At 43.3% G+C, this 24,198-nt stretch overlaps 2 protein-coding genes across 3 annotated transcripts in view; both read left to right on the forward strand.

Moving 5' to 3' along the window:
• KCNIP3 (potassium voltage-gated channel interacting protein 3) overlaps window positions 1-4,777 on the forward strand; it is a 33,382-nt gene extending 28,605 nt beyond the window's left edge. The window contains exons 6-8 of the mRNA XM_032228851.1: window positions 122-226; window positions 1,518-1,580; window positions 4,363-4,777. Of these exons, the coding sequence (XP_032084742.1) occupies window positions 122-226; window positions 1,518-1,580; window positions 4,363-4,410 (216 nt within the window). The 3' untranslated portion in view covers window positions 4,411-4,777. The remainder of the gene's footprint in view (window positions 1-121; window positions 227-1,517; window positions 1,581-4,362) is intronic.
• Window positions 4,778-7,756: 2,979 nt separating this feature from the next.
• Window positions 7,757-21,480, forward strand: FAHD2A (fumarylacetoacetate hydrolase domain containing 2A). Of its 2 annotated transcripts, none has more exons than XM_032229925.1 (8): window positions 7,757-7,858; window positions 9,210-9,484; window positions 11,056-11,272; window positions 13,811-13,870; window positions 14,353-14,515; window positions 15,820-15,928; window positions 19,905-19,992; window positions 21,070-21,480. In XM_032229925.1, exons 2-8 carry the CDS (start codon window positions 9,216-9,218, stop codon window positions 21,130-21,132), a joined length of 969 nt encoding a protein of 322 aa, XP_032085816.1. In that variant the 5' UTR covers window positions 7,757-7,858; window positions 9,210-9,215; the 3' UTR covers window positions 21,133-21,480. The 2 variants fall into 2 exon arrangements, with proteins under 2 accessions (XP_032085816.1, XP_032085817.1); XM_032229926.1 differs by having other exon boundaries at window positions 7,814-7,911.
• Window positions 21,481-24,198: the final 2,718 nt, after the last annotated feature.

Here is a 24,198-nt window from a genome sequence, read left to right on the forward strand (position 1 = left end):
GGTATAGGGTTTCCCTCCTGAGCAGGGGGTTGGACTAGTTGACCTCCAAGGTCCCTTCTAACTCTGTTATTCTGTTACGTTGATGTGCTGCTGTCAAAGCTTTCTTCTCTTTGTTTGGCAGGAGATGCTGGCCATCATGAAATCCATCTATGACATGATGGGTCGCTACACCTACCCGATCCTGCGGGAAGATGCTCCTTTCGAGCACGTGGAAAAGTTCTTCCAGGTAAAATGAAAGAAGCAGATTCTGTCCATCGTCAGAAAGTTGTTAGAAAGTTCCGACTGACAAACCCAACCAAAGCAAGCATGGTTGAGGCCTTCCAGTCTCTGAATGCAAAACTTTATTGAATACATCATTTTGCCACTGATGAAGGCAAAACCAGCTCTACCTAATTCCCATACAAACCCACATAATAACTAGTGGCTCCGTGGAGTTGCTTTTCTCAATCCTGACCAGGGGTGGGATTCAGCCGGTTCAGACTGGTGAACCGGTAGCTCCGATGATCAGCTGAGAGCGAACTGGTTCTCTCCGACAATTGGGTGGGCTTTACTTATAGCTATAGCCTCTCAGCTGATTAGCGTGGCAAGTGGATTCCTGCTCCTCAGCTGTTATTCCCCAAGAAGTAACATGGAAGGTAAGTTTTGGTAAAACTGCGCATGTGCGTGCAGTGTGCGTCAGGTGCGCGTGCATGGGAAGTGCACATGTGCGTGACAGTGGTGGGTTGCTCTTACCATTGCTACCAGTACGCTGCTCATGGAACCATGGATCCTGTTCGTGCATGCGCACTGTGCACGCATGCGCAATCCACTGCCCCTGCGACACCCAGCTGCTTGTTGGGGCTTGTGCAGGCGCAATTGGCTGGTTTAAAAACAGATATAGAATGCGGGCAAGCAGGTGGCCCAAATGAATCACCGTACTGGTATGCTATTAGCTGCTCCCAGCTACTACCGGTATGGCCGTACCATACCAGACTCACAGGAACCCACCACTGGTGTGTGAGAAACACTCAATCACCGAAACAGTTGTTAAATCAGCAGGATCCAACCACTGATCCTGACCCTTCCATTTCCCAGAATTCCCAGGCCCAGCCACTGCAGAGGATTGTGGGAGCTGGAATTTACTCAAATGGCCTAGTTAATTGATTTTATTCTTAAATTTAAGAATATGCCCATCTCACTGTGAGGCTGACTTAACAATAATATTCCTGGTTTTCTTAGTGGGTGGGAAACTATCCTTCAAGTGCAGGAATGGAACAGCCAAAAGCAATTAATGGCGTTTCCCAACCTTGGCAACTTTGAGGTATGTGGACTTTAACTCCCGGAATTCCCCATAGCTGGCTGGGGAATTTTGAGATTTGGAGTCCACATATCTTAAAGTTGCCAAGGTTGAGAAAGGCTGCTGTAGGAAGTCTAACCCGTACAGTCCAGTGGGGATGGCATCCTCTTTTTGGAACTAAGATTCAGTGCACCCTCAGATGGGCATCTTCCACTCAAAAATGTCACACCTTGTCTTGCAGAAAATGGACAAGAATCAGGATGGCGTAGTTACCATCGAAGAGTTCTTAGAGACGTGTCAGAAGGTGGGTTTCAGCAGAATTCTTTAACTCAGAATAGGATTTTTTTTTAAGTTGAAAATTTTGTTGGTGTTGTTATTGGTATTCTGACCTAGGCTTCCCCAAAAAGCACGAGGCAGAGTCCTGGTCCCGACAAAACCCCTTTTATTAAACAAATGTGAATTCCTCTCATTCACATTCAGCCAAGGCCCAGCAAACAGTCTTTCAAAGGAATATTTATGACTACAGACCTTATCTATCTTGGAAAGCTGCCATGTAAATATTTTCCAAATGAGGTGCTGTGAAAGGAAAGGCTGGGCACAGAGTCTCTGAGATTCACGGACAGATCTTCACACTCCTAAAACGAATCTAACGACCAACTGAACAAATTGTTTCCTGCAAAAGCCCACTCCCCTTTTGCTCCTCTTTTATTTCCTCTGGGAAGGGCCAGTCACCTTCCACCTTACTCCCGAGTCGGCCCTTATTCCTTAGCTGTTCCCTTCTTCTGGCAGCTCTGCGCATGCACCCACTGGGAACAGGCTCCAGCTGTTCCTCTGCCTTACTGCTGTCTAGCTCTGAAGGCAGCTGATCACTGCCAGATGGCCTCAGCCCCGTCTCTGCCTCCAATGCAGAGCCCTCGTCTGAGCCTTCCCCAGCCTCCAGGACTGGGTCATGCTCCTCCTCAACCTCCACACTGTCCGACTCTACTGACAGGCTACAACAGGTGGTGCAAACTGCAAGAGATTATTTGAACTCTTTTTTCTTTTCATGTGACAATTGAAGAGCCCTTGTTCATCTACATCTCAACTGTTACATTATCTGGAGTTTTCCCAGCAGTGGGCAATTCTTATTTTAGCTGCTAAAGTGAAGGAGATAATAATAAGTTGCTTATTTTTATGTTTGGGAGTTGTCCTATAAATAAATGCAGCAAACTTGACTGTAAGCAAAGGGCAGAAGATCTAATTCTGCTCTCTCCACCTGCTGCCTGCAATTTGGCCTCTCGCTGTACAAGTGATTCTCAACTTACAACCAGCTGAACAACGGTTTGAAGTTATGACAGACTTTTAAAAAAGTATTTACGATCCGTCCTTGGAAGTTCCAATTGCCCATAACTTGCATTTATGACTCGTTGCTGTATCTGCAGTCATATGACTGTGAAATTGGGATATTTTTTTGACTTGGAAGTTTGAATGTCAGGATTCCAAGTAATACACCCATAACAAACAGAACTCTGAGGCAAGCAGTTTCCTCAAAGAATGTGCTTATTGGATATACCATATTGGCACAAGTTGGTGAAAACCGACTCTGAATGTTCCCGCAGTTTAATTAAAAGTAAAAGTTTCTCCCCTTTTTCCAAACAATCAGCCACATGTCCAATTGAGGTGCTCTCGCTTGTTTGGAAACTTCACTCTTCCTCTCTTCAGCCACCAGTAGGAATGTCCTTGGTTCTCAGGGGAAAGTATTTTGTTTTGGCTACAAAACCCCAGCTGTCTCTATTCCCCACTGACACCTCCAAGATGGCCTCGGCCAGGCTACCTTCAGAGTTGACACGGAACTGTTCTGGGGATTGTGCAATGAAAGATCTTTTGGTAAAAGGATGTGCGTTAATCATATTATGTCCTAAAAAGGTCATGTCCTGCTCTTAAATTTTGGGTGGAGGATAATGTAAATTTTAATCCCATCATTGGAGGTGAAGGTCTGATCCAATCTTTCCTAATGGGCACAAAATATCTGCTGGGGCCACGGGTGGGATTCAGCTGGATCGCACCATTTCGGGCGAACCAGATGCTAATTTGCATCTGGTTTGCCAAACTGGTTGTTGCAAAGACCACTGGTCCTGCCCCGCCCACCCCTCCCCTCCCCTCCTAGGAGTCTCCACGCAGCCTCTTCATCATGCCAGGTAAGTACAAGGCCTGTGCGGAGCCTGGGGAGGGCGAAAAATGGGCCTACAGGTTGCTAAAGTTTTTCAGTCCTACCCCTGGCTGGTCTATTAAGAAAAACTGAGTCTGCTTTCTGTATTTTAAGAGTATGTATCGCCATTTCTCCCTTTGGGGAAATATAATATAAATATAATATAATATATATATACACCGTATTTTTCAGAGGATAAGACGCACCTTTTTCCCTCATAAAAGAGGCTGAAAATCTGGGTGCATCTTATACACCGAATACAGCATTTTTTGCCTCCCGAAACCCATCCCCTTCACCAAAATGGCCGTGCAGAGCCTTTAGGAGGCTTTCAAAGTGCTTCTGGGGGCGGCGAAGGACAGAAATGAGTGAAAAATGGTCCAGTTTTTTGCTCAATTTTGTCCCCCCATCCCCAGGAGCACTCTATAAAGCCTCCTAAAGGCTATGCATGCCCTTTTTATTGACAAAAAACTGGCCCATTTTTGTGAAAAATGGAGGGGCTTTTTTGCTCATTTTTGCCCCACTCTCCCCCAGGAGCACTCTACAAGCTGCCTAAAGGCTATTCATGCCCCCCCCTTTTTTTAAAGGGCCCATTTTCACGAAAAACAGGCCATTTTTGGGAGGTCTGCAGAGTGCAAAAACTTTTTTTAAAAAAAATTGCCTCTTGAAAACCTTGGTGCGTCATACTCCAGTGTGTCTTATACTCCAAAAATACGGTAATATTCTGCCTCTTAATATCCCCCAAATATCTCATTCTTCTGGGAGGGAGCAGGTCGGCTTCCCACAATAGAAAATTGTTCTCCTAAAGCTGTAAGCCCGAAGGGAGGCGATCTTTCTCCATCTCAACCTCTGTTCTTGACTTGTGTTTCTTTTCTTCCTTTGTCCTCTCTGCCTTCTTTAGGATGAGAACATCATGAATTCCATGCAGCTCTTTGAAAATGTCATTTAGGATTGCTCAGGTTCCTGCCTGTTTTTTTTTCCTGACCCACCTGCCTCCTTGGCCGTGCAGGAGACGGAGCCCTCAGTCTGTCTTGTGAAGCACACATCTTTTGGAGAAACCCACCAAAAAGTCTTTTTATATCTTGACGACAGAAATCGGGGTGAAGACGCAAGGCATGCGACTTGCTTACAAAACTCCTTGGATTCTCAAGACGGGAGCATTGAGGAAGAGGAGGGAGGAGGGGGAGAAAGGGTTGGTGGAGGGGGGGGGAAATCTGGGACATGTCTCGGCATGTCTTCTTGGCTCAGGGAGAGAGATTTCTAGCAGTAAGGCAGGGGATTTTTTTAAAAAAAACAACAACACAGTAAAAGATTGTCCTGCTCCTCATTTATCGAACTGTAATCCTCAAACATCCAACCTTTCATGACTTGAAGAAAATAATTAAAATTTTCCTCTAGAAGGTTTGGTTTTTGGGAACTTCTGTTTCTTCAGTAGATTTCTCCAGAATTTGGGAAGGGCTGAATGTCGGTGTTGTGGGCCGGAGATCTGCAGAGATGGCAGCAGAGTTGGACAGTGAGGAGGTTGGGGAGGAACATGGGCCAGTCCTGGAGTCTGGGGAAGGCTTGGATGAGAGCTCTGCAGTGGAGGCAGACAGGGGGCCAGGGCCATCTGGGAGTTACGTGCTGCGTCCGGAGCCTCCAGAGTCGGATCAGCAAGGCAGAGGAACAGTGTGAGCCTGTTCCCAGTGCGCACATGTGCAGAGCTGCCAGAAGGCAAGAACAGTTAAGACAAAAAGGGCGACTCAGGAGTAAGGCTTGGAGGTGATTGGCCCCTCCCATAAGACATAAAAGAGGAACAAACTGATGTGAATCTTTTCAGGAAGCAACTTTGTTTGTTCTGGTCAGTTTAAACTCTGAAGCTCTGTTTGACTCTGTGCTCTGTGTGGCCTTGCAAAGCTAATTGCCAATTAGGTCTTTGGCAGCATTTCAAGGGAGATAAAGGTGGGTGCTTATCAGGCCTTATCCCGAAAGACTGTGGCAGAGTGTGGCATACTCTTTACAAACTATTTGTGACTCATTACGGGCTGTGAATGAACATAGAGGTGGTTAGAGGTGGAGCTCTCATCTCACAATCAGGAGGCTGTGGGTTCGATCCTAGGTAGAGGCAGTTATTTCTCTCTCTGGGCACAATGAAATTATATCTGCTTCAAACTCTGCATTGGCGATAGGAAGGGCATCCGGCCAGTAAAGTGCCCCGACTCCACACTGCAAGGGATTATGGGTCGTTAAACAACAAAGAAGAAGAAGAATGGAAGCAACTGAATGATCTACAAAAAACTCTGTAGAGATGACCCCAAGACCTCTCTGGCTAGGTTCACATGTGAGCATGGGATATAACAGGTTGCTTGTGGCTCAGCCTGTTGCATGAGAAGAATAGAACAGAATAGAGATTGGAAAGAAGAGAAGAAAATAGAGATTGGAAAGAAGAAGAGATAGTGGAAAGAAGAATAGAATAGAAGAGATGAGATAGAGGAAAGAAGAGAATACTTTATTGCCATTTTGAATGTACACTAATTAGCATACATTAAAAATGAAATTCCGTTGCATGCAGCTCTTAAAGGATCACCACCTCTAATTTTACACTGCATAAACATGACAAGGTAAATAAATACATACAAAATTATGTATATATTCACATATATTATATGACACAGAGAAACCACAGAGTCAGCCTAGTTTGGTCATCTAAACACAGCCACTGTGTGCTGTCAGCCAGAGTTTGTGATCACACAAATGCAGCGAGCTAGGCAATGTTTTGCACAAACACGGGTGTGTTCCTTTGCAGTTAGAGGCCCTCATAAAGACCAAGGGGGAAGCGGAAAGAATTTTAATAGACACAGATTTTCTGCTTCTTTTTAAATATAAAATCTCATTTTATATTTAATTTGATTTTATACTGTGAGAAATGGTCTCCTGCTTGGGCAGGGGGTTGGGCTAGATGACCTACAAGGTCCCTTCCAACTCCGTTCATCTATCATAACAGTCCAGCTGGACGCTCTTTGGTTGAAGAAAGAGGAGGATGCTGGGAATTGGAGTTTTTTTTAATTCTTGCTGGACGGAACTACAGAAAGCATTACGCATGCGTTATTATGATTGCGGTGCTTACTTCACGTGCCCGTAGAGATAGAACTAGAAGAGTTGTCCCCGAGTCACAGTTACAAAACCTGGACAGTAAGTGCAATTACAAGATACACAATAACCCACATATAGAGAGAAAGGATAGGAGGCAGAGTATCTTTTCCCGCCTGCTTTATTTTCTGACAATTTTAGCTTGACTAAATAAATAAAAATAAAATAGGTGTTCCGTTGGGAATCCTGAGCGTCAGGTGTTTACTGAGCTTTGTCATCGGCCACCAGAGGGCGCCAAAGAGTCTCGCGGCTCCCAGGATTGTAAGCACAGTATGTACATTGGGGCAACTTTTAAGACTTGTGGATTTCAATTCCCAGAATTCCTGAACTGAAGAGTTGGAAAAAGTCCCCAAGTATTAAAGTTGCTGCAGTTGTCCATTCCTGATGTAGAAAGACCTTTTTTTGGTCACCATTTTACACCCCCTTTAAATGCCATGCTAATCAAAGTGTTAATTTTTAAACCTTTTTATTAAAATGCAGAAGCTATTTTAAAATAATTGAACTAGGAACTAATAATTGAACTAGGACACTGTATGGACCAGCTAATGCAGCATGATGGGATGTAAGGGTTGGTTTTGTATAAAAACTGTGTTGGTGTATGTTTTCACTGAACTAGTTCTGTCCTGTTAATTTCTACATAATTTTTAATTTGTTATTTTTAAGTTTCAAAATAAAAAGCAGAGCTTCTCTCTCTCTCTCTCTCTCCATCTATCTATCTCCATCTCTATCTCTACATCCACCTATCTCCATCTCTATCTTTCCATCTCTCTCTCCATCTATCTCCACCCCCCTCTCTCTCGATACACACACACACACAATATATATATATATATATATATATATATATATATATATATATATATATATATATATATATATATATATATATATATATATACATATACATATACATACATACATACATACACACACACATACATACATACACACACACACACACACACACACACACACACACACACACACACACACAAATATAAATTAAAGATTTGGGGTTGCCCTGGTTGGATTAGTGAGAGCGTTTCCCGGAACTGCCAAAACAAACAAAAACAAGGCAAGCCCTCTCTATTATTTCTTATCTCCCGAATCCCACTAGCTTCGAGCGTCTCCAATGGGAGCGTTCTTTCCACCGGACGTGTCGCAGGGATGCCTGGGAGGTGTAGTCCTTCTGGATCTTTAAGGATGATGCGGCATTGCTCGTGGGCGTCGCTCTGCTGCCGCTTCTCCTCCTGCCCGACGGCTCGCAGGTACGTGGGCGGCGGCGGCGGCGCACGGCCCCCCGGTCTCCTCCCTTGCTGGGGTGCGTGTAACGTCTTCCCCAGATATTGCAAGCTGCAGAAATGGGGCAGGTCCGAGGCTGCTGCAATAGAGCCAAACTGGGGTTCTGTTAGGGGAGGGCTCTTCAAACTTGATAACTTGAAGACTGGTGGACTTCAACTCCCAGAATTCCCCAGCCAGCATGGGAAGGTGAAGTCCACCAGTCTTCAAGTTCTCAAGTTTGGCTGTGGAATTCTGGGTGTTGAAGTCTACCAGTCTTTTAAGTTCCCAGGTTTGGACAACCTGTGTTAGGGGAAATTGGGGATTTAACAGCCCCCCCCCCCGTTCCCCGCCTTCCAAAGGGGCTTTTTAAAAAAGAGGCTACTGGACTTTCTTGAATTTTTTTCTTTTGAAAACGTTTCGCTTCTCATTCGAGAAGCTTCTTCAGCTCTGACTGGATGGTGGGGGATGGAAGGATTGATACTCTTTGCAGACAGCTGGTCATTTGCATCCTTTTAGAAGATCGTTAAGGCCACTTGGAGGTTTATCTCTGTCCTCAGAGTTACCTGAGTGGTGCAAATGGTTCCTGTAGTCTGCAATACTTTTTTCTCTGGAAATGCATTCCTACTCCCACACCATTCCAAGGGTTTTCGTCCCAGATTGCATAGATAAAAGTCTGTAGAGATTCTCCATCATCCAAGTCATGGTTGTCCCAAAGGTGCTTTTTCAGGAAGCAGCTGGTCTTCCTTGTTTTTTTCTTTTGAAGATGTTTCGCTTCTCATCCCAGAAGCTTTTTCGGCTCTGACTGGATGATGGGGAATGGAAGGATTGATTCTCCTTGCAGACACTTGGAGACTTTTAGCCCTACAATTTGGGATGGACACCCTTGGAATGATGTGGAAGTAGGAATGGATTCCCAGAGGGAAAAAAATTGCAGACGACAGGAACCATTTGCACCACTCAGGTGACTCTGAGGACACAGGAAAACCTCCAAATGGCCTCAACGACCCTCTAAAAGGATGCAAATGACCAGCTGCCTGCAAGGAGTATAAATCTTTCCATTCCCCACCCTCCTGTCAGAGCTGAAGAAGCTTCTTGGATGAGAAGTGAAACATCTTCAAAAGAAAAAACAAGGAAGACCAGCTGCCTCCTGAAGAAGCACCTTTGGGACAACCAGAACCTGGATGACTTGTAATCTCTGCAGATGTTGGTCTGGAGGCTGGCTTGAGACTCTGAAGCAAAGAGAAGGTGCCTTCTTGAGAACAGAGGTGTCCTTTGCGGTTGGAGGGCCAGGAGACCCCAGGGCCACCTTCTAAGAGTCTCCCATTGCCTTTCTCCTAGGTTTGGATGCGGTGTCCACTCTCAAGGGTCCTACCTGGTGGCTTCTGGCTGAGCTGGCCTTGGAAGATCTCTGGGTGCAGGAGAATTTCCCAACTGCGTGGAGCCATGAGGCTGGTTCAGTTCCAGGCCAAGGGGCCAAGCACTGAGCCCCGGATTGGGCTGGAGGAAAGAGATGGTGGAGATGTGGTGGACCTCAACGCTTTTGACCCATCCTTGCCCAGGACCATGCGGGCATTCCTGGAGGCAGGAGAGGTAGCACTTGCGGTGGCCAGAAGGTATGTGTTGGCGGAGCTGCTGGCTGCTCCAGAGGAGAAGCAAGAGATGGAGAACATAGCAGGGGTGAAATCCAGCAGGTTCTGACAGGTTCTGAAGAACTGGTAGCGGAAATTTTGAGTAGTTCAGAGAACAGCTGGCGGAAATTTTGAGTAGTTCAGAGAACAGGTAGGGGAAATTTTGAGTAGTTCAGAGAACAGGTAGCGGAAATTTTGAGTAGTTCAGAGAACAGGTAGTGGAAATTTTGAGTAGTTCAGAGAACAGGTAGGGGAAATTTTGAGTAGTTCAGAGAACAGGTAGTGGAAATTTTGAGTAGTTCAGAGAACAGGTAGTGGAAATTTTGAGTAGTTCAGAGAACAGGTAGCGGAAATTTTGAGTAGTTCAGAGAACAGGTAGTGGAAATTTTGAGTAGTTCAGAGAACAAGTAATGGAAATTTTAAGTAGTTTGGAGAACCGGTAATGGAAATTTTGTGTAGTTCAGAGAACCGGTAGCAGAAATTTTGAATAGTTCAGAGAACAGGTAGTGGAAATTTTGAGTAGTTCAGAGAACAGGTAGTGGAAATTTTGAGTAGTTCAGAGAACCGGTAGCAGAAATTTTGAATAGTTCAGAAAACAGGTAGTGGAAATTTTGAGTAGTTCAGAGAACCGGTAGTGGAAATTTTGTGTAGTTCAGAGAACAAGTAATGGAAATTTTAAGTAGTTTGGAGAACCGGTAATGGAAATTTTGTGTAGTTCAGAGAACCAGTAGTGGAAATTTTGAGTAGTTCGGAGAACCGGCAAATGCCACCTCTGGTTTGCCCCAGAGTGGGGAAGGGAATGGAGATTTTGCAGTTTCCTTTCCCTGCCACTCCCACCAAGCTACGCCCACAGAACCGATAGTAAAAAAATGAATTTCACCACTGGAATATTGGTCTGCAAGGCTGCTGGGGCTTTTTAAGTGGGCTGGGATGGAGCATTAGTCTGGAGGGGAAGGGAAGGGAAGGTGGGGAGAAGAAACTTCTTTGTGGGATGAATTTATATTTTACTGACAAAGAAATAAAGGGGGACTAGTCTAGATTTATTTCAAGCTATTTAGCTCTTGTCAGTGAGCCTACCCTTCTGGGATTCGAACCTGGGCTCATTCAAATCTCAGAATGTGTATGGCTAGCTGACGAGAGCTAAATAGCTTGAAATAGATCTACACTAGTCTCCCTTTACTTCTCTGTCAATGAAACATAAATTTGACGTGAAAATAGAGTGTCGCAAAAGCAACTGCCTGCAAAGGTTCCTGGAGTAGACCTCAAAGGCGAAAGCAGAAGCAGGAGGCTTCATCCCATAATTGGGCAGACCAGGTTGCCCTGATAGACCAGTCCCACCAGAAAAAAAAAACAGCCCACTTAATCTCACTCCTGGTATAGCCAACAAAGCGAGGAGACCTCGTGGCTTAGAGGTTAATACTTCTACCGTATTTTTCAGAGTGATGCACCTTCCCCTCCCCCCTAAAAGAGGGTGAAAATTTGGGTGTGTCTTATACAGCCGTGGCGGTTCAACAGTTCTAATGTGGAGGCCTGATGCTTTTGAGCTCCTTCCACAGAGCACAGGAATCTGGCTGCCCTCTTCTGCCCCGGTCCAACGTGGCCCTCTTGGCTCCCATCACCAGTCCAGATAAAGTCATCTGTGTCGGCATGAACTACGTCGACCACTGCCTGGAGCAGAATGTCAAGATCCCCAAGGAGCCCATCATCTTCAGCAAGTTCTCGAGTTCCATTGTGGGGCCCTACGATGCCATCGTCCACCCAACGAAGACCAACGTGAGTCTATTTGCAGGCTGACGGATTTATGCTCCTCGTAGACCGCTGGTCATTTGCCTTCTTTTGTCAAAATTGAGCTGCCCTCTCTCAACAGAGGGGGAGGGAAGCTTCCTAGCAGGACAATTAACCAGTGGAATAGCTGGCCTTCCGAAATCGTGGGCCATCTGTCCCTGGAGGTTTTCAAGAAGACACCTATCTGAAACGGAATAGGGCCTCCTGCTTGAACAGGGGACTGGACTAGAAGACCTGCAAGGTCCCTTCCAGCTTCTGTGCTGTGCTATTCTTTCACCAGGAGTCACGTAGGACTCAATTAAGTCTGTTTGAAAGTCAATTTAGTGGCGAAGGTGCCGGAGCAGGCCGCCTGGGAGTTCTAGTTCAACCTTGGGCCCAAGGCCAGCTAGGTGGCCCTGGGCTCGTCCCCTCTCAACTTCAGAAAGACGGTGGCAAAGGGCAAACCACTTCCAAAAATGTTGCCAAGAAGACCACAGGGATTGTTCCAGGTGCCAGGAGTTGAGACGAATGGGAAAGGATAATCCTAAATAAGTATTTTCCAGAAAGTACATTAGGACCCCCTGTGAAGAAAACCTGGGTGCGTACATCTCCCATCTTAATCAACGTGTGTGTGTGTGTGTGTGTGTGTGTGTGTGTGTGTGTGAAGTTTAAGGGACAGCCATGACTACACAAGGCAATCCTTGCCCCCCCCTTTTTTTTTACCCCATCAAGCCTTTCTCAACGACAGGCCATATTTTCAAAAGTTCTTTTTTCCCCCTGCAGAACAGTTGAAGTTATAAATCAGGTGGGAAGGGCCTGCTTGTTGACACTCCAGCCCTTCTTCTACTTAAAATCGAAATAATTTGCATCAGCCTTGAGGTGCTTCTCCCACCCGGCTTGTATTACTTCCTGGGCAGTTTCTACTTAAGCTCACTTTCCACAACCCCTCTATATGGCCCGAGACGTATAGAGATATTGGAGGAGTACGGAGACATGGCCGGTCTTAAAATAAATAAGAGAAAAAACTAAAATGATAGTCCAAAATATGACAAATCAACAAGAGGATGAACTAACAAAGGAAATGAACGTCCAGGTAGCGAAAAAACAGTGAAATATGCAGGAAGACAACTATACAAAATTAATGCATCCAATTATATTGGACATGGGGAGATGGAAAAAATTGCAACTTTCCTTAATGGGTAGAATAGCCGCAATAAAGATAATAACATCCTGCCAATGATACTTTTTTTATTCCAAACTATACCCATCAAATTAGAGAGAGAGAAAATATTTTGAGGACTTGAACAAAGCCATGGTGAAGTTTATTTGCCAAGGGAAGAAACCGAGAATTAAACTGAAATTATTGCAAAAGTCAAAACTCTACCATCAAGCTGTTGTACTTACCGCATTTTCCAGCGTATAAGATGACTTTTTAACCCCCCAAAATTATTTCAAAAATCGTCTTATATGCCGGGTATAAGAAAGGCCATACCAAAAAACCAAAAGAAGAGAAAAAGCAATGCCGCCAAGTAAAAAGCCGCGCTGCCACCAGCGCAGACGCCGGCCTTTCAATTGATAACCTCAGCGCTCCTTGCCTGGCCACGTGGATGGATGAGTGCTGGGATGGCTTAGTAAGATCTGGCTGGCGGTCTGGAGAAGGAAGGCGCTGAGCTCAAACTACGGAAGCCCAGCAGTGCGGAGGCCTTCAGCTGCCTCGCGGGCGCCTGAAAGTAGGGGTCTTCTTATACGCCCAGTCACCTTCTATACCAGTAAATACGGTACATGGGTAAAAGAGTGGATAACTGTAAGGGAAGGCCCTGGTTGTTGATACTGCAGCCCTTCTCCTACTTAAGATCTGAACAATTGGCCTCAGCTGTGAGTTTCTACTCACAGGCAGTTTCTACTTTAGCTCACTTTGCACAACAATTTCCTGTTACAAGTGTTGGACCAAAATATTGTTTGATGGCCCTCTGACTCAGCCTGCTGTCCCTTGGCTGCAAATCAGAGTGTCAGCCTTCGGGCTGCCATTCAGGGGGGAGCCACACCTGCCCGGTGACATGCTTACACGTCGCCAATGCTGCCACTGCATCTAACACTGACGAAGCCCAGAATATATATATATTCTGAGGTTTTCGCTGGTGTTAGTATGTAGGTCTCTAGTTATTCGGGTTTTCTCCCAATTGTTCCTGGAAGCACCAAGTCTGAAGATGATGAATGAGACTTCGTCGAAACGTCGCCAAGAGACCTCCAATTTTACGCGGGAGAAAACCCGAATAACTAGAGTCCTACACATATACATACATACATACATACATACACACACACACACATACACACACATACACACACACACACACACAAACATATATGAGTGATGGTGTTAACTTGGTTAGAACTGACTTGGATTTGCTTACCTTTGTATCATAGTCATTTATCACGTAGTTTGTTAGATAGAAAGTTTTTCACCAAACAAACTGACTCTCTGTTTTCAACGTGAACGCTGGAACATGACACAGAGGTTCACCCTCATGTTTTTTCCTCTTCTAGGAAGTTGACTGGGAGGTTGAGCTGGCCTTTGTCATTGGGAAGAAAGGAAAAAACATCCAGGTAAGGCAGTGGTCAGAAAACTTAAACACTCAAAGAGCCATTTGACCAGTTTTCCACAGAAAAGAAAACACTGGGAGCCACAAAGGTCCTAACCGGAAGCCCCCCGTTCAGTTCTGGAGCTGTCCGGAAGTTCAGTTCCCCCATCATAGAGTCTCCTCCTAGCGTGGCATACTTTTTCCTCAACCTGTCATAACCGAAATCCCTATCAATTGTGGAGACAACTGGAAAACCCTCTCCTTGCCATAGAGTCTTCTCCTGGAGCACTGTTCTTCTCCCTCCTCGCCCCCCCCCCACCGAAGCTCCTCTCAAAATTGTGGCGCTGACTGGTGAAGGAGCCGCAGCAGAGGGAGGAAAGAGCTACATGCGGCCCCCGAGCCGCAGTTTGCTGACCCCTGAGGTAAGGTCACCTGCCACTGCGCCATCACGGTTCAGAGAAAACTCCAAGATCCCTTCCAACTCTGTTCTTCTTGTTGCCCTTTTAGGAATCGGATGCGATGGCTCACGTGGCTGGATTCACGGTGGCCCACGACGTGAGTGCCCGAGACTGGCAGATGAAGAGGAATGGGAAGCAATGGCTGTTAGGGAAAACCTTTGACACCTTTTGCCCGCTGGGCCCGGCTCTTGTGACCAAGGACTCCGTCTCAGGTTCGGAAGTTGCCACATCCCTCTTCTGACCTTTGCTGAACCTCCATGGTTCATGAACCACCTGCAAACTGCAGGAGCAGCAGATAAGTGGTGGGGCTGCCTTTCCGACCTAGGCTTCCTGAGATAGTAAAAATCACCCGCTTAGTCCCCAAAACCCTCTTTTTATTTCAATGGCTGTGAATTATGTTCATTCACAGCCTACAGTGAGTTCCCAATAGTTGTAAAAAGTCCTACAGTAGGCTGCCAAAGTCTTTCGGGATAAGGCTGATAAGCACCCATCTTCATCTCCCTTGATACGCTGCCAAGGGCTTACTTGGCAGTTAGCTTGGCAAGGCCATATGGAGCAAAGAGTCAAACTGGAGCTTCTGAAGATGAACTGACTAGCACGAACCAAGTTGATTCCTGCAAAGGCTCAACTCCCCCCCCCATCTTCCTCCCCCTCCTCCTTCGCCTCCCACACTCCCTTCTAGCTCTGATGATGTTCCCTAACTGGGTCATGTAACATCTGCCAGAAAACAACTAAGTTCAGAGAGCACTAAGGACTCCTCAGATTTCATAAGAGATCCTTTCTCCTCTTTTGGTTCTTTTAACATTCCTCTGAATAAATTAAATTTCACTTCCATAGCTGGCTGGGACATTCTGGGAGTTGGTCCACAAGGCTTAAGGTTGCCAGGTTTGGAGGCCCCTGCTCTAAAAAGCAAACAGCTTCCTTTGAATCTTAGGGGGCTACCCCAGGGGTGAAATGCTACCAGTTCGGACTGGTTTACACAAACTGGTAGTAAAAAGTGCTACCGGTTCGCCCAAACGGGTAGTAAAAAAAAGTGCTACTGGTCCAGGCAAACCGGTATCTCTGAAGATCAGCTGTGCGACAAACAGCTGCCAGAACTACTGGATCTGGTGAACCGGTAGCATCTTTTACGTTCCGATGATCAGCTGTGTGACAATCAGCGATCATGCGGCACAGCTGATTGTCACACACCTGATCGTTGAAATGTGAAAAAATGCTAATGGTTTTGGCAAACCGGTATGTGCGACAATCAACTGTCGGAACTACGGGATCCGGCGAACCGGTAGCATTTTTTTACGTTCCAAAGATCAGCTGTGCGACAATCAGCGATTGCACGACACAGCTGATTGTTATACAGCTGATTTTTGGAATGTAAAAAAATGCTACTGGTTCGCCCGAACTGGTAGTTCCAACAATCAGCTATGTAACAATCATCGGTATGCATGTGCGCGTGAAGCAAACCAGTAGCAGACTACAGAGTATTTCATTCCTGGGCTCCCCTCTCCTTCCCACCCAGATCCTCACAATTTGGGCATCCGATGCCGAGTGAATGGCGAACTCGTCCAGAACAGCAACACCAACCAGATGATCTTCAAAACGGAAGCTCTTGTCGCCTGGGTGTCCCAGTGAGTGCTGCCCCTCTCATTCCTCTTCACGGTGTAAGAAAATGACCCATAGGTGCCAAAGCCAGCCCGGGACAAGCTGGGGCCAGGATAAGAGAAGAGGGGGTTGACCTATTCTCTAAAGCCCCTTTAAGATGCTTCTTAAAGAGAAATCCATTCTGGAACTACCCTGTTTCCCTGAAAATAAGACCTCCCCAGATAATAAGCCCAATCGGGCTTTAGAGCGCTAAAATAAGCCTTCCACGAAAATATTGCAACACAGCAGCAGCCATGAGGTGACCACGCTCGCTGCCTCCTGCACCTCAAAAATAATAAGACCTCCCTGAATATAAGGCCAATTTTGCTTATTTTGGGGGTCAAAAGAAAATAAGACTCTGTCTTATTTTGGGGGAAACACAGTAATTGTTTCAGAAGCACAGAAATTTCCTGACAAACGAGAACAATTAATCAGTGGGAAGTTTTGCTTCCAGAAATTGTGGGTGCTCCATCAATGGAGTTTTTCCACAACAGGCTGCACAGCTGACCAGGATTGGTATAATGATCTCCTGCCTTGAGCAGGGAGTTGGACTAGAAGACCTCCAAGGTCCCATCCAGCCCTTGTCAGGGTTCCAGTTAACACACCCAGCCATCTTTTCTTTTGGATCTTTGGCCTGCTACACTTTCTATTATTCTACTATGCATTTTCTATGGTGGGAAAATGGGAGGGGGGTTGTACGGAGTTAGATGATATGTAGCCATAACAAAATTCTTTCTAGAAAGCCAAGGTTATCCTTTGTCTCTGCACCTGGCCGGAACTGGATGGGTGGAAGCTGCCAGCATGGCAGTGGAAGATTGGACCATGGGATGGGATGGTGGATGTGGGTCAAGTTCATGAACTTTCAACTGGGTGGGAAAACCGGGAAGCTTTCAGATTCGGATTTTCCCAGATGTGCCAACATGGCTCTCTTAACAAATTGGAACTTTGAGCAATACTTTGCCTCGGACTCTGATTTACTTTTGGATGCTATTTGGAACCCTGACACCAAATGGAATCAAAGCTCCAAAGTAGACATCTTCCTCAAAGTATAAATTTATTGGGCATGTCCTATTGGCACATCTGGAGAGAACCTGATTCTGAAGGGCCCAAGGTTTCCCCCACCCAAATCAAAATCCAAAGTTCTTCTCCTCAGGTCACATGTCCATCACATGGTGCAACCAGGTAGCAGTCACCATCTTGGCTGGCTTTGGTCCACGTCCCTCCAATGCCTGGTAGAATGTCCTTGGCTTCCATGGGAAAGAACGTTGTTTTGGCTGCACATCAGAGGTGGTATTCAGCAGGTTCTGATCGGTTCTGGAGAACCGGTAGCGGAACTTTTGAGTAGTTCAGAGAACTGGTAAATACCACCTCTGGCTGGCCCCGCCCCATCTGTTCTCTGCTTCCCGAGTCCCAGCTGATCGGGAGGAAATGGGGATTTTGCAGTATCCTTCCCCTGCCACGCCCACCAAGCCATGCCCATAGAACCGGTAGAAGTTTTTGAATCCCACCACTGCTATACATCCCCCCCAGCTGTCTCTGTCTCCCCCCTCCCGTTCCCACAGCTCCCCCTGGCCTGGCTGTGGCAGCCCTGAAGATGCCTCCCAAATCGCTCTGGCATAAAAAATGGCTTCAGAGCTGGGAAGAAGGCGGGGCTTAGCAGTGAGAAGATGGAGTTTCAGGCTACTCCTGAAATTCCTCTATACCGAAGGATTTTTGGACGGGTTCTTTGAACTCTAGCTGTCCCGGAGACGACAGTGAAGGTGAGGAGAGACCCAGGACCTCAGAGACACCCGCAAGTCTCTGGGGGGGGGGGGGTATTAACTCCTCGTGCCAATTCCTTTCTGGATTAGCTGCGTGCTAACTGAAACTGCAGGTTGCCCCTAAGAATGGTAGAAGTGATGTCATCTGGTAAGCTGATTTTATTATCCAAGAGAGACTGTTCGCGTTAAAAACTTAAGATAACTGAAACCAAAGAACAGGGAAATTTAGCGGCGAATTGGCTTTTTCTAATGGATTTATGGCTGGTGGTTACTTTACTTCTTAAATGCTTCAAGAAACTCCTCGACATCCTCCCCCCTCTGACTCTCCCTAAGTGGATCGTAAAATTTATTTTCTACTAATTAGCCCGTCACGATTCGACATTTTTATTACTTTATTACTTGGCTCTGTTTACGATCAGATAAGATTGCACAGCCTGCAAGAGAATAAGAAAAGTGCTTCGAAGTCTGTGGAAAAAAAAAAGAGCTTGCAATTTTTAACTGCGACACATCATGGCGTCTCAAAATACCTCTAAGATTTCATTTCAGATTCTTTTTTCCGCATGTAGAGGGCTTTTTGACTCTTATCAAAGGCTGGAAAGAAAATTGGATCATCTGATTTTAAAATATGAAGTAAAAACTGAGATCGTTGAATGTTTAAATGTTCCTGAAATACAAATGGAAAATGTGAGAAATGGTGTCTGGTCTATCTCAGAGGAAGAAAGGAGGGGGGGGAGCTATAAAGAAGACTCATTTAAAGAGACAGAGTGCAGGAGGAATGGAAAATCCACCCTTGAGAATCAAAGTTAATTTGGAAAATTTTACAAGCCCAGGACAACATTATTATTTCATCACTGACATTCAGAGTCCAAAGGTGCGAAAATATCTTTGTCTGGATTTGCTTATGAAAACATTTGGTAAATTTATCCAACGTGTGGCAATTGGTTTGAGAAGATTTTGCTATTGGAGAGACACTGGCTGACAGATGGACACTGGAGAGATGGACACTGGAGAGATGGACACAGATGGACACTGGAGAGACACTGGCTGACAGATGGAAGAACGTAATTTAAAATTAGCTAAATCTGATTACCTTAATGTGTAATAGATATAGCTGAATAATGACTGATATGGATAGTAATATATATAATTTGGAACTGGCTGATAGATTGAAGAATACAATTGAAAACTAGCTAAACCTAATTGCTTTTTTTTGTAACAGATATAGTTGAATAATAATTGATATTGATAGTAATGTATATAAGGTGGAGTTGATATGATAACTAACAATTGGATATGAGAAAACATCTTTAGATTATACATAAAGAGTATTAACTACAATAATTATCACTATTAAAAAAACTAAATAAAATACATACAATCAAATGTTAATCAATACTGAGAAAATGTTATGATATATGATATAATTAAATATTATGGATGTCCAGCTAAAATAGGACATGAGGATTTGATGATAATAGAGGATTCTACAAATAAGTAAATGAATTGTCAGCATGTGTTATGGATTAATTCTTTAGCATAGCTAAGGATGAAGGATGTTTAAATAATCATAGGTAATTAAAACTGGAGGTATAATGATGTTGATATGGTAAATATCCGAGTTAAGATATTTGAATTAATATGAGCTAATGGAAGAGAAGCACCAAAGCATGTTGTAACCAGTTGATATACTTCTTCTTTTTTTCATAATAGACACCTGTGTTTTGTTTTGTTTTCCTGCCTTGTCTCTTGTCGTTTTTGTCTTTTTTTTGTATTATTTTTATTTTTTATTTTTTATTTTAATTTTTATTTTTTATTTGCCTTTTTTTTTTGATTTTTTCTTTTCCCACCGGTGTGGGCAGGTATTGTTCAAGATTATTACTTTTATTAATATTTCTAAATAATAATTACAGTTAAATGAAAATGGATATATAATAATGCTTGAGTTAATATGAGTTATGTTGGTTGACTGTGGAGGAGATGTACCAAAACTTATCTGTAATTGATTGATAGATTTTTTACAGATGTAAAGAAAGATGCTGTACCTGTTTTAAATTAAAATTAAAAAACATTTATTAAAAAAAAAAAATGGCTTCAGAGCTGAGAGCCCCTTGGTTTTATGTTGCCCAGGTGTGACACCTGAACCACTAACTCTCCATCCGGCTGCTTTTCTTCTGCTCATTACTGTGTTCAATGTTCTTTGCAGGTTTGTCACGTTGTACCCAGGCGATGTCTTCCTGACTGGAACACCACCGGGAGTTGGAGTTTTCCGGAAACCGCCCACTTTCCTCAAGGTGATTTCCGTTCTTAATTCATTACCTTAATGAACTAGCTGATAACTCAGCACTGCCTGCGTATTTATAGACATCAAAGTGTTTGTCTGACAGGGAGCCATTGAGAGGGGCCTTTCTTCCCCCTACTCCCATGCCCATCAACCCTGCCCTCTCCCTTTCCCCTCCCATGCCCTCTTTCCCACCCTGTCTACGATCCTGGCACTTTGCCCCAAATCCATCAGGCACTTCCCCATTGGTCTACTGGAGGGTGAACATCATGGCTGGCTTTCCAGAGGAAGCTGCGAGGGAACTGACATCACAAACAATTGCTAGGCTGCCCCTTAATGTTCTAGAGTTATGCCGGAACACACACACACACAAACACACACACACAAACAATTTTACACCCACCCATCCCAAGTTTGGTTGAAATTGCTCGAGGCGCTTCAGAGGCACTGGACATACATTCATACTTACAGCCATTTTTATAGATAGAAGAAGATAGGTGGAAGGTAGGTAGGTAGGTGATAGATAGATAGATAGATAGATAGATAGATAGATAGATAGATAGATAGATAGATAGATAGATAGATGATAGATAGATAGATAGATAGATAGATAAAATAGAACAGAGTAGAATAGAACAGAGTAGAATAGAATAGATAGAAGAAGAAACAGATAGAATAGATAGAAGATTGATAGACAGATAATTAATTCATGCTCTTCTGCCCATTTGGGAAACATTTTGCATATTTTGCACTCCTGGTCTTCAAAGGCAATATATATATATATATATTGCCTCTGTTGGCACAGCCTTACTTTTGGAGGCAGACAGCACCCCCATATGGGCAATTCTTAACCATGAAATGTGCCCCATAAAGGCTCTTGGTTTTCAGGACAAACTTTAGCATGGTTTTAAACCATTGTGTTTTAAGACATGCTGGGCGGCGCTTGAATGTTGTGTTTTGAAGTTCAAGCGCATTTGGAAAGAAAGAGGTTTGAGGCAGGGGAAGTTTGAAGCTTGCTTCTTCCTGGCACCTTACCTGTTTTTGCAACTCGCTGGGGCAAAGGGCTGTTGTAATCCTGTTGTTCCCACAGAGAGGAGATGAAGTCCAGTGTGAAATCGATGAATTGGGAACCATCTGCAACAAGGTGATGTGAAGATTTTCTTGCGGCGTCCCCAGGCAAAACCATTGGCTGGAGTTTTAAAACGCACAAGTGCCCTTCCTTGATTCTAATCCAGGAGCATCAATAAGGAAGTTCTTAAAACGCTTTGAATTGACATCTGCTGGAATGACTTCTGCCAAGCATTGCAAATGTGGGGGCAAGCAGTCAAAGCTAAAATGCGGACGCCACCCACAATTTCTGGGCATCCTAGTTGGAAACAACATAGGTGAATGATGCTCTTTAGTGAGACCCATGCACATTTACACCAGAGGAAGATGTTGGTGTGGCACGTGTGTGGTTGTGAGAGTCACATGTATCTCCTTTATTACTTCAATATTCTCCAGATTCAGAATAAAGCCATTTTTTTAAAAAAATATATTTTTATTCTTTTTAAACAAAGCAACACATAGAAAAACAAAACAAGAGAGGAAAAAAAGAATAACTTTCCTCCATTTCATCAAGCATGTCGTTTGGTTACAAGTTTTTGTGCATCAATTCTTAAATTTAGGATTAACATCACTCGTTTACATTAAATATAGCTAAATGTTTCCCTGTCATTGAGCATTATACACTTAGATTACCATTAATATTATTTCATTTGTAACAATCCTTATTTCCTTAAATTCATAATTATCTACCAAATAACAATAAATCTTTATAGTATCACCTATCTCTAAAGAGAAAAAGCGAAGATTGGGACAAAGAATTCCCATTGGTTTATAATAAAACATTCATATTTTCAATTGACCATGTCTCCAATCGTCCAGACTTCCAAGAATGGTTTCCTGTTATTAATTATTCGTCCATATAGTAGTTAAGTATTTCAATTCATGTATATATCAATTCTTCCTTACATCATCATTAATCTGTTTAATATACAAAGATCTTTCTAATGTGAAATGGTCACTACATACAATTATACCGAAGTATTCAAATCATCCCACTCTTACACATTAAAAAAATATTATTGTCCTTTATATATAAGTAGTACTTTTTCATAACAGAAAGAATAAAAAAGACAAAAAAATAAAGTTATTACAACATAAGTAAACAGATTAATTCCCAGTTTTTTTTAATCTAACCATTGGTAAAACAAGTCCCACACTTTATAATATTGCTCATCCTCTTGTTCTCTAATTTCAAATGTAAGCTTACTCATTTCGGCACATTCCATTATTTTCCGAATAGTTTCCTCCTGTGATGGTACTTTCTCGTTTTTCCAATTTTTGGCAAATACAATTCTAGCAGCTGTTAAAATATTCACGATCAGATATTTCAAGTCCTTGTTATATGTTTCTCGTATTATTCCCAATAGAAAGAGTTCCGGTTTTAAATCTATATGTTTATGTATCATTTTCTCCAACCACGTGTGGATTTTAGTTCAATATTTTTTTGCTTCGGTACAAGTCCACCACATGTGGTAGTATGTGCCTGGCGTCTGATGACATTTCCAGCATTTTTTGGATTTGTTCTTAGACATTCTTGCAATTTTCAATGGGGATAGATGCCACCTGTAAAACATCTTATACAAATTCTCTTTATATGCAATTGACATTGTCATTTTATAGTTTTGAGTCCACAGTTTTTGCCTTTTCTCTAATTCAATCCCATGCCCAAAGTTTTTTCCCCAAGCTAACATAGTTTCTTCGACTTGTTCCTCATGGAGTTTCACCTCTAGTAAGTAGCCAGAGTTTTTTAATTACCTTTTCAGCGGTACCTGTTAATATTTTATCTAATTCAGTCATTTTATCATAAAAAACCTCCTTTGTTTGATCTTCATTATACCTAGACTGTATTTGCATATATGAATACCAATTAACTTCAATACCTTCTTGTTTCAAGTCTTGTATAGTTTTGAGTTCATCCTCTGTATTTAATAGCTCAGCATAACTAACTGTTTGTTCCTTCTTGTATGTTATTGGATATGAAAAAGCTTCAATGGTTGATATCCAGACTGGAATTTTTAAATAGTGTAGCCTCTTAACCTTCTCCCAGTTTAATAACAGAGCCTCTCTTATATGGTGCCTCCTAAAATAACCATGCGCTTTAGTTCCCTTATACCATAAAAAAGCATGCCATCCCAACAGCAAGTTGTGACCCTCTAAACTCAAAAGTCTACCATTTCTTAACATTACCCATTCCTTAATCTACGTTAGACTAGCTGCCTGGTAATATAGTTCCCAATCAGGTAGTCCGAACCCTCCTCTTGATTTAGCGTCCTGCAACACTTTGCGTTTTATTCTTGCTTTTCCCCCCTGCCATATGAATTTCAACACCAATTTATTTAGATCTTCAAAGTAATCTTTCCCCAACCTAATTGGGATTGTCTGGAACAAGTGTAGAATTCTAGGTAAAATATTCATTTTAATTGTAGAAATTCTCCCGATCATTGTTAGTTGGATACTTTGCCATTTCACCAGGTCTGTTACAATTTGTTGCTTCAATCTAAAATAATTATCCTCTTTGAGGGTACTGCATCTAGCTGTTAAAAAGATCCCCAAATATTTGACCTTGTTTGTAACTTGCATCTCTGAGATTTCTGCCAGTTCTTCTTTGTGCTTTAATGATATGTTCTTTGTCATGATTTTTGTTTTGTCTTTATTTATTTTCAAACCTGCTACTTTTCCATATTCCTCAATATATTCTATTAATTTAGGTGTAGGTTCCAATGGCTCCTCGAGAATGAAGACTAAGTCATCTGCGAAGGCTTGCAACTTGTATTCTCCTTTTTTTATAGTCATTCCCTTTATTTCTTCCTCTTCTCTGATTCTTCTGTTTAAAACTTCTAGAGTTGGGACAAAGAACAGCGGTGACAATGGACAGCCTTGTCTCGTACCTCTCTTTATTTCAATAGGATCTGTCAATTCTCCATTTATCATTATCTTAGCTGTTGTTTGTGGTATACTGTTTGTATAGCTTGAATAAAGTTCTTGCCAAAGTTCATTAATTCCATTTGTTGTATCATGAATAGCCAGTTTACATTATCGAAAGCCTTCTGCGCGTCAAGGCCATTTGCTTTTCAGGGTGGGCTTCATAATATTCCAAAGTGTCCAAGATTGT

This window comes from Thamnophis elegans, chromosome 13, assembly GCF_009769535.1.
Source record: "Thamnophis elegans isolate rThaEle1 chromosome 13, rThaEle1.pri, whole genome shotgun sequence".
NCBI classification, from domain to species: Eukaryota; Metazoa; Chordata; class Lepidosauria; order Squamata; family Colubridae; genus Thamnophis; species Thamnophis elegans.

Excerpts from the sequence above, each read along its gene's own strand:
- FAHD2A (XM_032229925.1), top strand. The coding sequence starts at position 9,216 with ATGCGGTGTCCACTCTCAAGGGTCCTACCTGGTGGCTTCTGGCTGAGC. Across the intron at positions 14,516-15,819 it reads GACCAAGGACTCCGTCTCAG|ATCCTCACAATTTGGGCATC; the intron begins GTTCGGAAGTTG and ends CTTCCCACCCAG. Across the intron at positions 19,993-21,069 it reads AACCGCCCACTTTCCTCAAG|AGAGGAGATGAAGTCCAGTG; the intron begins GTGATTTCCGTT and ends TTGTTCCCACAG.